Raw genomic sequence first — 17,404 nt, forward strand, 5'->3', positions numbered from 1 at the left:
TAGGTTTTATCTGAAATAAAAAATGCAGCCAGAAGTTCTTTCTCCCCTTGGAGGATGAACTTGGTTTTGCCGATTTTGGTTTCAAAATAGATTTTTAATCTGGGAACCCACTGCAAGGTTACATCCCCACAACAGACTGCAAAATTTTGAGTGCTTTCTAGAGGGAAGAATATAAGGGAGATCTGCTTTGAAGATGTCTCTCACGGGACTCTTACTCATTAGCACTGCATGTTTTGATGAAGGCTGTGTTGCAGTGTTTTGGTTAACAGTGGCCTTTCTTCAACAGTATTTTCCAGTCTTGCACTTAATGGCTACATCAGTACAAGTCAACTAAATAGTGCTAGAACATGCAAACTGCACCTTCAGGAGATGGTCCCTGGCCCACGCTGGTGCATGCCCTCTGCCAGAGAACTGCGTGGAGCAATGCTAGTCTGACAGGCTGAAGCCTTTTCAGGGCTCCTGCTAGTGAGGGGACAGAGTGGATGGTTCAGTTTCTGTGCTCTGATAAGTTTTAGGAAAGTTAGGTCTAAGTAACAAAGTCTCTCTTTGATTTCTTCGAAAGGAAATTTTGAAGGTATTTTTAAGGTAGGACAGCATGAAGAGTTTTCATTATTGGCTAAAGGTTAGGGCTTATCTCTAAGATCTTTTCAAGTTCAGCTCTGGTTAGAAGGTAGCAGCTCTGCTTAGAAATTACCAGCAGTCATCATGGCAGGGGAGTTGGGCTAGATGGTCTTTGAAGATCTCTTCCAACCCAAACCATTCGGTGATTCTGTGATCATCTGCGAGTGTTCCTACCTTGGCTTTGAACAGGGGCATCTCATACTGATGGTTTTAGGACAGCCCATTTCGTAGGGACCCCAAACAGCTGGGTGTCCCCCGGTATCCTGCCGCATGGCAGAGCCTTGCTTTGCCCTGTTGGTCACTGAAGATGTTCCTGTCTCTCCAGACATGTGAGGCCAGACACCCATCTCTGGCTCATGCAGCTGGTGGGGGGCCCCGCTCACCCTTAGAGAATGAATATGGGGAGCAAGGTAAGTCTGAAGGGGTCCAGGAGTCTCTGGCTGATTATCTGCCACAGCCTTGGACCGAAGCGTGGCTTGAAGCTGGTTTGGAAATGCATTTAACTCAAGCCAGATTAAGGTAGATTCAGACGAAAGGACGACATCCAAAACAGGCAATACTGTTACAAGTGGTTATGAAAAACAGAAAAAAAAGAAAAAAAACCCCACCATATGACTAATCTGCTTTTAGGGGAGTTACATTAGAAGCACCTCTCTCCTGTCCAGCTGATTTACTGCCTGTCCTTATCAAGGTAGTATTCAACATTTCCTGACATCTCAGCCTGTGTCCATTAGAGCCTTATCATTAGAAACCTCTTTCCTCTGTGGCAGAGCATGTTCACTGCCAGAGCCAATTTTCCTTTTGTCCAGACTCCCCTGGAGGACTTCAGGCATAATCTTTTCTCCTCTGCCTCTGCTTGCTCCCTTCCCATGTAAAATCTAGTCAATACTCTTAAATAAACATCATTTCACTTGCCTGCAAATGCAGATGTCCGCTTTGTTAGGTCGGGTGTCATGTCTTGTGCTTGCCTGTTTCATGCTTCAAGGAGGGCTAAACCTCCTTCCCCCTCAGCAGTGAGTCAGTGGCATATTTCAGTGGGAAACGTTCGCATTTTTATATTCTCTGTCAGGCAGTACTGTAAAATCACTTGATAGAAACATGTAAATGGGAAACAAGTGAGTAATTCATGATTGCCTCCTGATTAAGATCAGTACGACTATAATAATCAGATTGGGGTGACTGATCCTGACATCTTTCTCCTAACTGTGCTGCAGCAGCCAGGAATCCACAATCACAAGGCTGTGAATAGAAATTAAACTAATACCACCTGTTTTCTGTAGTCTCTGTGAGGGAGAAAATCGTTCATGATAGGCGGTGACTCATCTCCCAGTCTGTTGGTGCTGCTCGAGCACGCTGTCTCATGTGTTTAAGGAAACCGTGCTACTCTTGCTTAGGATGCTGGATGCTAAAAAAGCCTTTGCCTTTTGCAGTTAGGGAGAAAACGGAGGGTCAGAACTCTCCAAACTCTGATGCATCAACCCAGTGTTAAACCCACCTGCGGCCAAGAGCACTGAGGGGAGAGAAACTGAGCTGGCATACAAAGTGGAGGTAAAGTCTCGGGGCACGTTTGGCAGTACTCTAAAGTATCCTCGTTTCCTCGTGTAAACAGCCTTTTGGTCACCCTAGAAGCAATAAATTACTTGAATAATCAGCGTCTCGTAGTTCATATTGGATGTTGATTCATGGGCTGCCTCAGAGGTTGCCAACTGCCAGGCTGCACGCGGGAGACCGTAGGACGAGACTCCCACGTGTTGCGGGGAGGATTGATGGGGTTTGGGAGCACTCCCTGGAGTTTTGCTTCCACTGCTGGTTGGTTATTTTTAGAAATGCCGATCTTACTAGCTATTAATAAGAGAAGAAGTGGCCTGAGATAAGTGGAAATACGGGAATGTTAATGTTAATGAAATGACTCTTTGATGCTTGCTTTAGATTGATGGCCTTTGGAAAAAAAAAATTCAATTAGGGGGATTTGGAAGAAGTCAAGGATAAACTCATGCTACCAGACTGGTGCTATGGAATAGCTACGGTGTGCAACCTTCTCTGGTTCTTAATGAACGTCAGATGTGAAGGTTTAATAACGTAACAGCTTTGAAAACTGTATTAACTGGGATTTCTGTGCAAGCGTGAACAGGAATATTGCTGTCCTTAAGCAAAGACACTTTTGCAAAAGCCAGCATTCTGCAACAGTTCTGGTAGGAAGCTTTTTTCTATATATACCATAAGATCTCTTACAAACAAAGATTTATAATGTGGCCTAACTTCTGCGTAGTACAGACCAGAGACTACCACTGATCTTGCATCTGTGCCAGCTGAGCCTGTTTTGGAGAGTGGGGACCTGCCTTGATTTGTTCAGGCTTTTGTGTGGTCTCCACCTGCAGGAGTTTTCCGTAGAGTGGGCAGAGGAAGAACCGGTAAGACAAACCCTACGCAAAATCCAGGGAGCAGGAGCTGAACGTATGGGGAGACCTCCCTTGTGCTTCTTCCTTCCTCAACAGCCCTTTTCCCCCCCTCAGCTCACATTAGCCCCAAGTTTATAAAACCCAAAGAGCTAAAAAAACCCACAAGTTCTGAAATCAGATTAATGATGAAATGAAGGTGATTTCCATCCAAGTGGCTTGTAATACACAGCGGTATAAATAGCGTTGAATCAGAACTGTCAGCAACAGCAGTTTTCAGGGATTTAAAAATAAATCGTGCTTTCTTTCCTGGGAATCTTCCCCCCTGACTGGCACTGTTTTCGCACTGCCCACAAGCGGTAATCCTCCTTTTCAAGGCTGCGCCAGGGGTTAAGGGCGTAAAGGTTGTTCTTAGTCAAGACGTGGAGTGTAGAGTTGGTTGAGTTGTGGGTGACACCTTTGTTGTGGTTATAACCCACATGTGATGCACGCGTGCAGTCCAGCTTATTGAGTGCTGCTTTAGCCGAGAATTACTCTGGCTTAAGGCAGGCTTCTGGTGTGCTTTGTTGTGTCTCTGAAGGCTGCTACAGAAGAACCGACGCTCCTGCCTGCTTTACCGGTGTCACCCTGCAATCTGGGTAACATTCTGCACCTCATCAGCTGCGATTGCTCTGCCCAGAGCGGGGTGAGGACCTCTCCCTGCGTCACAAGCGGAGGTATTCATGAGGCAGCGAGCAGATTTTCCTTTAAAAGCACATCCAAACCAGGACTGCACAAATGAATGCCATCAGTTCCTGTGCTTCTTCAGAGCACATCAGTTAGCACCCCTAGGGAAAAAAAATAAATAAATTCAGAGTTTCCCAGCAGATTCTTTCCAAAGCATTTTGTTCTGCCTGCTGTTCTTGGAGTAAACAGGTTCAGTGGAACCTGGCTTCTCATCCCAAGTCTCTTTGCTCTTAGAGTTGTTTAATTTCTGGACAGAAAAGGAACAAGATGCGGCAGGATTTAACAGGATTGCCGTTACTTATAAGGACAGTACCTAAAGCCATGGAAGGTTACTTTCAAACAAAGGAAAATCTGAGGTCCCCTGCATCAGGCACCCAGGAGTCATCACAGGCAATGAACCAGGGAATGATGCACAAAGCAAGCTAGGCTGTACAGCAGCTGCCTCATGGTGTGTCTAGTTAAATATCACTTCATTTGAAGAGGACCAGTGGGAGAACTGCATTTAATCGACTATGGAGTCAATGACAAGCGCACAGGAGTGCGTTCGTAAGGGAAGATGAGCATTTGCAAGCCAGGTTAGGAAGGGCATTTTGGATTGTGGCGGTGCGTGGGGATAGTAGGGTACCGGTGGGATGGGAAACTGTGTCAGCCATAGGTACTCTGCTTGCATGTAGTGCGTGACGCTGTGGTTCTGCCTCCAGTGTTGCCACTGCAGATTCGCTGCTCTATTTAAAGCTTGGATGCTAGTGGTCCTGGGTGCTTTGGATGCTGGATGCTAAGATTGCAAGGTACCTCCTTTCCCGCAGAGATGCAGTCTTAGATCTGGACATTTGACTAAACCAACCAGAGTTAATTATTCGCAATAACAAGGTGGTTTTGTGGCCTGCTTGCAGGATTTCTGTGCAGAGCCAGAAGTGTGCTGCCTGCCTCTTAGCAGGAGGAAGGAGGTGCCCCCCACCACCTAAATCAAAGAGCAAAGTAAAAAAGCGAGTGCCTTGTTTATCATGAAGTCATTGCTCATTTAAGGTAATTTTCTGCATGAGTGGTGCCTTTCTACTCTTCTGATGTGAGTAGTATATTAGTATGCAGGCTTGGGTAGCTGAATGGTAGACCCTGGAGGCATCACTCCATTATTCAGAGCTCTGGGGAGGTCTGATCTGAAATGTCTGTTTTTCCATTTTCCAGCGTTTGTAATTGCATGTGTGTTTTCTTTGCCTTTTGTTGGTTTTGTGGTGTGGGTTTTGGTATTTTGTTTTTTTGGTTCATTATTTTTTTGCTTTTAGTTGTACCTGCTTTGGATTTGCATCTTTTTTTTTTTTTTCCCTTTAAAACAAGCCCCGCCCCCGCCCCCCCCCCAAATTGCACTAAAACAATTGTAAACATGTCATTCCTGTGATGTCCACAAGTGCTGTGGCACAGAAAGTGTAAGGAACCTTGGTGTCTGAGACTAGTGGATGGGCTCGTAAACTTACTGAATTTATAATAGCTTCTTCCTTTCTGGCAATAGCTGATGCTTGAATTTGGTGTTCAGGGGTTTCTCTCCTTTTGGGGGGATGATGCTACTCCACTCCCTAACGAAGCTTTCCCTTCCACTCCTCTTTTCCCATTCAGTCTATCAAGCTGTATCTTTTTTTTCTGTGGGATGGGATTTTTCTTAGCTCTATTTTGAGGCAGCACCTCCCGCTTTGTGTTGGTCTGTAGGTGTTGGCACTTCCAGGGTCCCCTTTGGGAGCACGCAGTGACTCAGGCACTACAGATTTTTTTGACAGAACCTGCACAGCATCCAGGGAATCATTTAGGAGAAACACATGAGCTCATTCCCTGCTTTCCTCTTCTGCAGCATAAGTACAACACAGCCCTTGTGCCTGTTGTCTCTTAGTCCAACTTGCAGCGTATTTGCTTCAGGCTGCCTCTACCCAAAGAACATGAGTAGGCAGCAGCAGGTCAGATCAGGATGTCTTTTCTGATGGGGCCGATGCTGGGTGGCTGGGGAAAGAAGTAAATACCAAGTAAGCATGCAAACATCACAGCTTCCAGCTGTTTGTTGCCCAAGGACTTCTAGTCTGAGAGGGTACCTTTGTATCGGATAGCTCACAACAGATTTTGCTGCCTTGCCAGTCCTCCTGCCTGCAACAGCTGATAAAATGAGCTCTCCATCCCCTTCCATGAGCTTTTTAGGGTTGGTTGCACTGCCTCGCCGTTGTACCTTGAGCCTGGAAGCAGTAATTGCCTGGTCTAGATGAAAGTGAATAAAGGACAGTCCTCTGTTAAAACCTTTCCTCTTGTCTCCTTGAGGGTTCCTATTGCCCTTGTTTTGACTTCGCTGCTTGACATCCCATAATTAGCCCCTTCTGACCCTAATCCCATAGCATGTACTTCACACTTCCTTTAAAACAGCACCAGTGACGAGTATGTGAAATGTAACATAAACCAAATTCTCAAGTATTAGACGTCCTGGGTCCTCCCCCTCCTCAGTGACAGAAGCATAAAGCTCCTGCCTGACGGGATGCGCTTAAACAAATGCATACCGTGTGGGTCCTCTGTCTTTCCTCTAAGCAGCGACTTAATTGTTCTTATGTCAGCCGCTGATTTTGGTGGTTACCTTTGGCAGTAACAATGATTGGAGGGATTCGAGTCAGTGCTTTACAATTACTTGAAGCATCTGAGCAATAAAATTACAAGACTGATACCTTTCTCTTTGAAAGTACAGTAGTTCCACATGATTCTGACAAAGCACGTGGCAGAAATGCTTCCCTACCTCCTTTTAAAATAATCTTTTTGAGCTTTTGTGATGTTTATGCAGGTCCAGCTTGGGGAAAGTTCCCATCCTGAGTATTTCTAGTCTTTTAACGCGTGCATCATCTATGATAGCTATTATTACAGCGATTTGGGAAGTCTGGGGAGAAGCTGTAATCAGCAGGTCTACAGAGACGGAAGGGTACAGAGTGACAGCAGCAGGCACCTGTTCAAGGTCACTCATGAGGACTTAGTGTCCCTGAAGTGCCCAGCACCACTGGCCAAAGCCCAGGTGCTCATCCAGGGAGGGAGAAAGCATCACAGCCCAGAGCTGAGCCCACAAAGGGATCGACTCTGCTGCTGCTGTCATTCCTGGCTGGGCTTCTTGGCCTTCATGCCCCTACCTTGAAGGCTTGGAGCACAACTGGCTGGTACCTGAACAGCTCTGACCAGCCCATGCCGACACGCAGCTTAGCAATAACCGAGTGTGAGACATCCGTGCGTCAGAGCTGGCCTGTGCCCGGGCAGCCTGGCTTTACGCTGCACTCCTGGCTCTGAGTACGGCCCGGGCTGTTACGCTTTGCTAGCTCCTTGCCAAGTCCTTCATCTCCTGCTCCTCTTTGTGAGAAGTGTTGGGACTGGGCCAAACTGACATCCTGGCCTAGACTAAAATATCTTGCTTTGCCTCTGTGTGTAACGCTGTTATTCTTGTTGAGGTTTTTTTTTTTTGTTGGAAGGGTACATCTCCTCCTGTCTCAGGGATAGCTGCTGGCTTTACACATGGATTTTCAATAGGACCGTCTCTGAACCCTCGTTGTGCTGTCCACCACTGCCTCTGTGTGCCCTTCACACGTCTTCAGTGTGTGAAAGCCAGTTGCCTCTAAACTTGACACTGCTGGCACGTGCAGAGCACAGGTAGATGCCTTCAGCTTCACTTTCTACAGGCACAGCAGAGGCTGGTGGTGTCAGTACCAGCGGCATTTAACAGTGACAGTACATGGCTTCTTTATTTTACATTTGTAACCTGAGTTTCTTGCCTGAAGTTAAGATGGAGCTACTGCTGAGTATTCCCTTTATTCCTAGCAGAGGAATTGAAGGTGTCCAGCTATTGAGTAGCTGTGTCTTTCACTGTCTACCGAGCCTAAATCAGCTACCAAAAGGAGAGGGACAACCGTTATACTGCTGTGTTATCCATACAGGGTTGGCATCTTACCGATTGTCCTTGACGAGTGCGATGGTTGTAGCAAGTGAGCTGCCTCCTTGGTTTACTGAATCTGAAAGCTGAGATGCTTGGGGTGAGGCTGCCGGCTACTCCAAGGGCAAGGATCAGGAATGCACAGACCATTTATGCGCTGTAAGACTGCAAATTACTTTTAAAACACGAAAAGCTAGCTCTATAAATACAGTGCTCTTGCACGGAAGAGCTTTTTCGGCTGCAGTATCTGCTGTGACGTCTGTCAGCGTTATCTGTTTATGCTGGCACCAGAAAAGCAGACTAGCTTGGCTTGTACCAACAGGATTGTCTCCTTATCTCTGTACAGAAGACGCCTGTTCAGGGAGGTGGGGGATGAGATTGAATTCCCCTGTCGAAGGTGCTTGCCCTGCTCAGACTGAATGCACCGAGGTCCATTAACAAGCACCCTTTCCTTTCCCCTTCAAAGTGCAGGTATTGTGTCACCAGTGCCTACGCCAGCTCCAGTAGCCTCTAAATGAGCCTCATAGGTGATTTACTCCCGAGACTGGAGAAGTGTCTGGAACCACAGCCAAACCCGCACCAGCACGCCCCGTCTTCTGAAGCGGCAGTTTAATGTCTCCCTGCAGCGATTTCGCTGTAGCCCCGCTCCATCCCGGTGACGTAGCAGCCTTATCACGGCGGTGTGGAGGTCTGGCACTGCTGCCGTTCCCTGCTATAAGCTAATTACTATGCGGCAAGATGATCAGTTTTTCCCCAGACCAGGCTTCTATTTGTGTTCTGTCAAGTAGAAAATTAACATGGACACAGGCCAGGGATGTTTCACGCCTGAGTGCGCGGAGGCTGGAGGTGGGGATGGGAAGGCAGGATGGATTTCTGAATGGTAGGCGTGGAGGATCAGGTGATGTCAAGCGGCGCCGGCCCGCTTCATTAGCTGGATCATCAGAGAAGTTGAGTAGCTGGGGGAGAAAAATTGCCCATAGCATGCACGGTCCTCATTAACCGCCCGTCTCGGTGCGCTTTGTTCAGAACTCAGCTGAACACTATTTCTGTAGAGCAGATAAGGGGTGTTGTCTGCAAAATTTGGAAGTGAGAGGCTAGCTAGTATTAACCTGTATTCACTGTATTAATTCATTGCTTGCCACATTGGAGCCTTTTCAGGGCCTCCTTGCACTGCAGAGATGCACGTGAATTGATTCGAGTGACCCTCTCTGCTTGCATTGCTCCTGGGTCCGGAGGAACACACCAACTTGTAGGAGCTCGGTCAGCAACTTGCAAATGGGACAATAAAGCAAGCACATGCAAAAACCAGAAGAGATCATAAAGGATTTTTTCCTGCCTGGTCATTCTCACTTCTTTCAAATCAGTACCATTATTTTATTTAGTGTTTTGATGCTTTTTATTTAAAATATGTGCGGTATATAACCTTCAGGTGGAGTGGCCTAAACTGCTGAGTGTGCCTGTTGCTTACAGGAGCATGCCGCAGGGATTCCTGCCAGGCGTTTGGGGTCTTCCTGCTCATTTCTCACACGGCTTTTACTCACCAGAAGTCGTTAACATCTGATGGAGCAATCTGCACTATGAAACTGCAGATCTCCAGGAACCTTTCCATTTGTTCTTCAGTACGGAGATCTCTTTCTTGTTCTGATGAGTAGGAAGGGAAGTTCAGAAGAAAAGGCGGGCTTCTGACCCCTGCCTTCCTACCCTGGATAGGGACTGAAGCAAACTCCTGAAGCTGTGCGCTGAGTTTTTACCATGAGGGTAAAATGAAACACTGGCCCAGGCTGCCCAGAGCAGCTGTGGGTGCCCCATCCCTGGCAGTGCTCAAGGCCAGGCTGGACGGGGCTGGGGGCAGCCTGGGCTGGGGGCAGGGGTACCTGCCTGTGGCGGGGGGGTGGGACTAGATGACCTTTGAAGGTCCCTTCCCACCCAAATCGTTCAGTGATGGAGCTGATGCATGGGGATGCTGCTGATTTAATGACCAGTAGGCTCGCTCTCGAGATTGCTGAGTGTTTCTTCATTGGCATTTAAAATCTCATAGCCCATAGGAAAGAAAATCGATTGTGAACGCTCACATGCTTGGTGAGTCATCCTAAATCCCTGGTCTGTCGGTAACACCTTACCAGCTGGGTTGGGTATTTCAGCAACCAGCTCTGGAAGAAGCCTCAAGACATTACGTCGCCTGTAGATCTAAAAATCTCACAAACACTCAACTTGACATATCTGGAGCAGAGCAGCACACACATCTCACTCTCCCTGTCTCTCTAAATGCCCGGTGGCCATACCAACGGCAGCACTTTGTTGAAGTGTAAGAGAAGGTATGGTATTAGCTCTTAAATATTTAATTCTGCTTAGTTTGGATTCGGAAGACCTATCAGCTGTGGCTTCATCTGTCACAGTTAAAGGAGGTGATGGTGTGGTGGCTTTCTCTCTCCTGACAGTGGATGCTCTCAGTGCAGCTGGGTTTGGGCAGGCCTGTGTAGTCATTAATGAAATATTGCTTCTGTAATAAAAAGATCAATGAGATGTAATCTCACCATCTGGAAGCTCTGGGATGGGTCGTACCTGCAGACTTGCCATTTAAAAATTGCTTCTAGTCAGGGCATCTCCTGCATGCTAGGAGGCACCCCAAAAGTTGAATGAATCACTTCTTGAATGCTCCCTCTCGTTTCATTGTTTTTATTTAAAAACAAAAAACAAACAAAAAAAACCCAGTTACTGGTGACAGTCTTGGGTTTGAGATTTGGCCTTAAGAATGATTCAGAAAACCCCCGAGCAACCCATTTGTTAATATGATAAAGCTTTTGCTCTAGTTTGCCTTGTAGCTTGGCACCTTCATGAACACACAAATTCTGCAGCGTGACGGGATAGGAGGAGATGTGGTATATCTGCTCTGTTTCAACAGAACTTCGTAAGCAGTTCACGAAATTATGCTATCGAGGTACTATAATCCTTACAACCAAAATACCTTTCCAGGGCAGGGCTGGTGCATCCGTACCCCACAAAGTGCTCGGGCATACCAGGCTGCCAACCTGCGATGTCATTCCAGGAATGTGCCTCGTTAAATTGCATTTGGTGCTTTTGGGGTTTGGCAAACCTACCCCGGCACAATGGGTGAACTGGCCTGCGGCGCTGGTGTCCCCCACCATCCCTTGGGATTGTCAGTGAGCCGGTGTCGCTGCTCTGTTACGGAAGGATTTGTCACAGCTCACGTTAACCTTTACAGCTGAGGTGGTTCCTCTGCAGGAATTGCTGGGGCTGCCTCTGCAGCCGGGGCAGGAGGAGGTGAGGCTGAACCGGGCATGTGCATAGGGACCCCGTTTGCTGGGTTGGAGATCTCTGTTGGAAAGGACTGAAGGTAAGGGAGGGCATGCTGCCTTTCATGTGAGAGATGCAAAAGATGAAGAAAAAGTTTTTCAAATTGGCCAGGTGCTCGACCGTACCAAGCCATTCTAGATTTAAATTGAGTTAAATCTGTAGTGAACAGAGAATAAGTTGTAAAGGTCTCCTGTGCTGGTTTTTGTAGTGTGGTTTCTTCCTTCATTTTTATTTTTCAAGCCCAAGTGCTGACCATGAGGTGGAGGAAGGATCAGCTCGATCAGAAAGGGACTGCATCTCCTTGCGTTTGCATCAAATCCGGAGTGGATTTAAATGGAGCAGGTTATTGGATTTGCGTGGGAGGCTGGGGGGAGATGCTAGGGATATTCAGGGCTTTCTGCTTTGGGTCACAGCTTCAAAAATAACCCAGTCTCGAATCTGAAAGGCCATCTGTTTTGCAGCAGTGAAATGAGTTGTTGAGCTGATGAAGGGAGACCCAGGCTTCAAAACTCTTTTTTATCACAGACTGACTTTGTGATTTCAGACAAATTACCCAGCTGCCTGGGATCTTGGCTCTTCTTCTAGGATGTGGTGATGACAGTACCTCCCTGCTAGACAGGGGTGGTGTGAAAATAGTGATTTAATATCTCTGGGAAGCAATCGGGGCAGGAAGAAAGCACAACTTGCATTTGACAGAAAAAATTAGAGACTTTCAGGTGTAGATTTCTCTTCTAGGTCCAACACACAGCAACGCCTGGACTAAGCACAGGTTAGGCACCGTTGCTGTTGGTGGGTTTGATTCTGCTAATCATTGAGCCCTTACTCAACAGAAAGGATTATGAAACACTTCACACGCAGCGATATTAACAATCATGTAAGTACATAAAGATGCATCTAAATCAGAACTCTAGCTGTGACGCTAATTAGCTCTTTGTGGTTGCTGCAGCAGGAGCAGGTCATGAAATACTGAACTCTCCCATCCCTGAATTTAGTCCCTCCAGAGACTGTTGAAACACATGGGGAGAATGCTTCAGACCCCAGTGCTGCAATGTGCTTGCGGGTGAAAAAAAAAAAAAATCAGAAAGCGTTTCCAGTGCTCCATCAGCCATCTTAAAAAAAAAAATATTTAAAAATATCTTACTCCTATTTTCCGTTCGCATTGCCTGGATTATGTTTTCTGATGACTGCCAGACTTCCAGTAGTTCTCAGTAATTCTCAGCAGAATCTGTTGTTTTAAAAGAAAAGTGAACAAGTCTGTGTTTTCTCTCTATGTAAATTTGAAAATTGAGAGCATCGTATTTGTAAGATACTGTAACATTTCCAAAATTCCCTGCTTCTAATTTTCAGAGGCTTTTTATCTCCCAGTATCTTTAGAAACTTTCAGGAAATGAGTTTCCAGTTATCTAACCTTTTAAAAAAAAAAAAACAACTTTGCTGCAGGGATAGATGTAGGGATTGTTCCTTTGGTTTCTTAAATTAATAACTTTTTTCTGATTGCTCCTACGTGCTCAGGGTTTCTCAGCGGCGTTAAGAATGTTGGCTTTTCTGTTTCCTCGGTGCTGATAAGGTGTTTTGGTTATCTCAGATCCTTTGCCTTTCCCCCATTGTTACCATTCTCTGCGGTTGGTTGGTAGTGATTCACATGAAACAGCCTTGTGTTTTCCCTGAAGATAAAATCCAGCATTGTGAAAAGTGTAAATGCCAAAGCAAACTCGTTGGAGGTCACGGATGGATCTGCTGTGCATTCTTAACTCATGCATCAGTTTGGAAATGTGGCGTGTGGTTTTTCAGCCAGCGCCTAGTACACAATAGGCGAGCAAACTGTTCTTTTGTCTTATTTTCCTATGTCTCATATGGATTTGAAACCCTAGTTTTGACCCTTCCTCATATAAACGTGTTGTACTGAGGTGAAGAGCAGGGGCTGGCTCCGAAGCACGCCCTGGACACTCGCCTGAGTGGCTGCCAAGTGCCCGTAGGTGCCAGCTTTGCTTTGAAGTCCCGCGTGGAGTCAAGGCTTTGGGTAGCAGTGGGTTTCACAAGCAACACGTTTGTTTGACAGCTAGCAAAGTGCCTTCTTGGACTTGGTGGAGATCAAAGAAAGGAGTAGAAGGAAAAACCAGAAACTTCTCTTTTAGTAGCCTGAGTCTCCACCAAGACCCATAGTGAAAAGAGGGTGGTTTGCTCGCTTGCCGCCGCCGTCAGGCTCCAAGTCAGCTGACCCCAAGTCGTGAGAGACTAAAATGGGAGCTTTGTGATCTCTGAACGGTCTCGGAGTCCTCCTAATGCTTTGGCAGCCTCAGTCTGATCACTGGAGAGGCACTCGGAGGCCAAGGGGATTCTCTCGGAGCTCCTGTTTTCTGCCTTCACTTTTCTAGCTCCCTTGAAAAAGCAGACGTTGGTAGCCCAGCCCTTGGCAGCAGTGGCTTCCAGGGCTCCTGCCCGGCTCTGTGCCATCACTGTGTTTTACTGCTGTCCGTGGAGGTACTCTAAGTGACGGCAGAAGCATTTGTTGCTTCCTTCTCTGTGCCTTTTCAGACCCACAAAAATGATATTCCAGCTGTGGCAGAGCCTGCCCCTCACAGAGCATCGCCGGCAGTCACAGCGGGAACGGCCTTTCTGATACCAAGAGAAGCAGCCGTGGCCATCCCAGATCCCGGCGGCTGACTTGAGACTCACCGCCCGTTCTGGGTGAAATCCACAGCGCTTTGGTAAACAGAACATCACCCTTTCCTGTCCTGTTGCCTGCACGGGTCCTTTCCTCAGCACCCTTGAAGGACGGTCCTACTTGCCAGAGATCCTGCAGATGAGCTGGGTGTCCACAGTGAGCTCTCCCTTCCTCAGGCGAAGCACCCAGCCAAGTAGTTAACTCCCAACAAAACATGGAAGAGGCTTTTGCGACCACCGGAATTGCAGCTGGCTCATTAATGGATTAAGGCGGTTGGGGAAGTTCAGCTGGCTCAGGTTCGCTGCCTTGCACACAGGGCCCTGCTCACTGCTTCTGAGAAACATTTTGAGGGGGAAGGAAGCTGTGAGACACGGTACGCGTTGACTGCGCATCTTCAGAAAAGATTTTAGTCGTTGCCAAAAAACGGGGAGGCCTGTGTAGAGATAAGTCTCTTGTGTGCCTCAGTAAGTCTCTGCTATGGAAATTTTATAAACTATTAGTAGCTCTTTAATGATCCTGAAAACAATCTCATCTTCACTTAGTTCTGTGACTAGTGAGCCGTGGTGAGGAAATCTTTGAGGATACTCGGCCTCAGCTGCTGCATCGCAATATTTCTGTGTGGCAGGGCTGAGTCAGAAGGGGTATTTATGGGCTGTGCACAGAAAAGGTCGTGGGCAGGGACTGCTGCACATGGGCAATGAAATCAGGTTTCTGCCATCCTCTGGGTAGCACTCCCATGCCGACTGCTCATCCTTCTGGGCCAGAGGAGTGCTTAACCCTGACACTGTGGTCACTCTTCTCTGTGTCCTGCTACAGGCAGGCTCCTTTTATTTAGTTAGTTAATGCTGAGGTTTAAATGTCACGATGAAAAGCCAGATCTGGGGTTTTATCAGTAGGCTTCACCATTATTCAGATGCTTCCAAATGAAGAGAACAAATTCAATTAACCAGCAGCCCTTGTCATTTGAAGATTGTGGTGAGCGACACTTCTGAAAAGCCTCAGCTGGCCACGGGTTTCCATCCAGGCAGACGTGAGCGCAGCACCTGCCCTTCAACCAGATCACTGAATCTGGAAGTGGTTGGTTGGAATCTGCTCTGCTAAGTTCAAACTAAGCTCTCCTGCACAGTTTGATCCAGAATGTTTAAAATTTAAAACCCTGTTTTGAAGACCCAGAATGAGAAATGCAGCCAATTCTGGCTTGGCAAGTCAAAAAGCTTCTTGGGCCAGCTTTGGCCTTATTCTCCCACTCCTGCGTGATATTTCTTTTGTGATATTTCTTGGGTGATGTTTTGTTTCACTGGAAAGCACGGGTGCGACTTGGAGCAGTGGGAAGAGTGCTGCCTGAACAGGTCCCGCCAGCTCTGTGGTATGCTGGCTGTCCATTAGAGCAGCAGAAATTTGGGAAGAGAACTTGTGCCGTTGAGACGTTCCTTTCAGGTGTGCTTGATGGACAACTGTTGAGTGCATGCTGGGCATTACGAGTTGCTTCTGCAGTGCTTACCCCTAGGATGACTTGTGAGCAGATGAAAGGGCACGTTTTCATAGCTGTAGCTCTGATTTTCTTAGGACTGCATGTTGATGCTCTCCCTGTCATCAGAAGCCAGCAGCAGAATCCTGCAACTTGGGATTTTTGGACTTTGCATTCATACGAAGTCAGGATGATTTTACAGTGGAGAGGTCTGTGAAGATGGATTTTTTCTGTGTAACTTACAGGCTTAGTGTCCCACAGATCTTTTACTCCCTTTTGCAGTGCTCTCGCAGGTGAGGAAGGCTGTGGATGGTTTCTGGCTGTCAGTCTGCTTTTAATTCCACACTTCAACACCCCATTTCTCTTCCAGTTGTGCCATGATGATCTCAAAACACCCGTCCTCCGTGCTGATTTCTCTGATATACTTTGACTACAAGGAGATACCTTTGTATTAACAGCATCCTAGTGAGTAGTGTAGGCTGGGTTTGTTAGCCTTGGGGTTCAGAGCAGCTGAAGTGAACCCCATCCTCATCCTCACTTGCTGCGCATCGGTTTGGCTCATTGGGAGATCTTCATGCATTTCATTTTGGAGGAATCTAACCACAAGCTTTGCTCCAGGTGCTGTTCAGGTGCAGTCTACCCTCTGAAGGAGGCAGAGGCATCCAAACAAATGGCTTTTTGTCCAACTTCAGACTGAGATTGTGGTGGGGACATGCAGTCCGGGATACCAGAAATGCCATCTGAAGTCACCTCATCCACTCACTACAGTGTAGAGGTGTGGGCTTGAGCATCGGGTGCTTCCATCTGCTGATCCACTCCTGTGAGGCCAGATGAGACTGTAAGAATTCCTTGTTCCTTTGGCTTGTACCTCCACACCTGCCTGCTTTTCCCTGCTTCCAGAGGTAGATGTTGCCCCTGTGCCAAAGCAGCCTGTCATGCTGTGCTGCAGCGCGGTGGTACAGGCTGATGGTCCAGGGGATGTAACCCATGACACTTGGCTTCCACACGTCTGGACACAAACCCAGTAGCTGTTTTTTGAGGTGCTGGGTGGGCTGACCCTGGTGGGACACCAGGTGCCCACCACGGCCGCGCTGTCCCTGCCCCTGAGCTGGGCCGGGGCAGTGTAAGGGCAGGCTGGTGGGTCGGGATCAGGGCAGGGAGCGATCCCTCAGCGGGTACCGGCACGGGCAGCACGGGCTCCGCTGGGGGGAATTGACTGAACGTGTCACCGGTCAGCTCAGAGTGGGATAATGAGAAACAAACCCAAACCTGAAGACGCCCCCCCCCACCCCCCCCTCCCTCCCGGGCTTAACTTCACTCCCAGCTCTGTCTCCTTCCCCCGAGCAGCACAGGGGACCAGGAACAGGGGCTGGGGTCGGTCCCCCACCCGCTGTCCCTGCGGCTCCTGCCCCCCGTGGGGAGGGTCCTCACCCCCGGCCCGGCCCCAGGGGGGTCCCCGCGGGGTCCCCAGCCCTGCCCCCGCCCGGGCTCCTCTCCCCACGGGGCCACGGGCCCTGCCAGGAGCTGGCCCAGCGCCGCTGCCCGCGGGTCACAGCCCCCTGCGAGCACCCCCTGCCCCGGGGGTCCTGCCCGGGCTGCGGGGGGGAGCTGTCCCCGGGGGCTCCACGGGCTGGGGGCACGGCCTGCCCGGCCGGGGGCTCCCCACGGGCTGGGGGAGCCTCTGCTGCGGCGCCTGGAGCCCCCCGGCCTCCCCCTGCCCCGGCCTGGGGGGCTGCAGGGCCGCGGCTCCCACCTGTGCTCGCTCCTCTCTCCGGTCCCACCTGCAAAGGGGGTTTTTCCCCTTACCCCAGGGGCGCTCCCACCATCGCTGGTGGGTCAGCCCTTGGCTCCACCTTGGAGCCGGCCGGCATCGGCTCCATCGGACACGGGGGAAGCTTCCAGCAGCTTCTCACAGAAGCCACCCCTGTACCCCCCGCTGCCAAAACCTGGCCACGCACACCCAGCGCAGGTGTCTTGGTGAGAGTTTTTCCCCTCAGAAGCCTCTTGCCATGAAAACTCCCCTGCAGGGCTGGAGCTGGTGAGCTATCCCCAGCTAGAGCTGGGCAGCCGGGATTCCACACCCTGTCTTCACCTGCAGCCCATGGCCTGAAGCATCTCCTGCCTCCTCTTCGCAGGACCCTTTCCTGTTGAAGGACAGTGATTTTGTGCAAAAAGTTACCGCTCCAAGCAGGGCTGAGATGATAACTGAGATGCTTGGCGAAGTGGCGCAGCGTGGGACCCCAGGGGCACAGGGCTGGCCAACCGCATCATCATTCTTGTTA

At 48.8% G+C, this 17,404-nt stretch overlaps 1 protein-coding gene across 6 annotated transcripts in view; it reads left to right on the top strand.

Moving 5' to 3' along the window:
• ELP3 (elongator acetyltransferase complex subunit 3) overlaps positions 1-17,404 on the top strand; it is a 93,255-nt gene that overhangs the window by 71,952 nt on the left and 3,899 nt on the right. The window contains exon 15 of one of the 6 annotated variants that reach the window (XR_005828346.1): positions 15,741-15,960. The exons of 4 other annotated variants lie outside the window; for them this stretch is intronic. Coding sequence is in view for 1 of the 2 variants with exons in the window: in XM_040597269.1 (XP_040453203.1) it covers positions 5,445-5,485 (41 nt within the window). In the remaining variant the exon portion in view is untranslated. Of the gene's footprint in view, positions 1-5,444; positions 10,181-15,740; positions 15,961-17,404 lie in introns of those variants that run through there. One more of the 6 variants, XM_040597269.1, reaches the window with a different exon arrangement.

This window comes from Falco naumanni, chromosome 6, assembly GCF_017639655.2.
Source record: "Falco naumanni isolate bFalNau1 chromosome 6, bFalNau1.pat, whole genome shotgun sequence".
Classification (NCBI taxonomy): Eukaryota; Metazoa; Chordata; class Aves; order Falconiformes; family Falconidae; genus Falco; species Falco naumanni.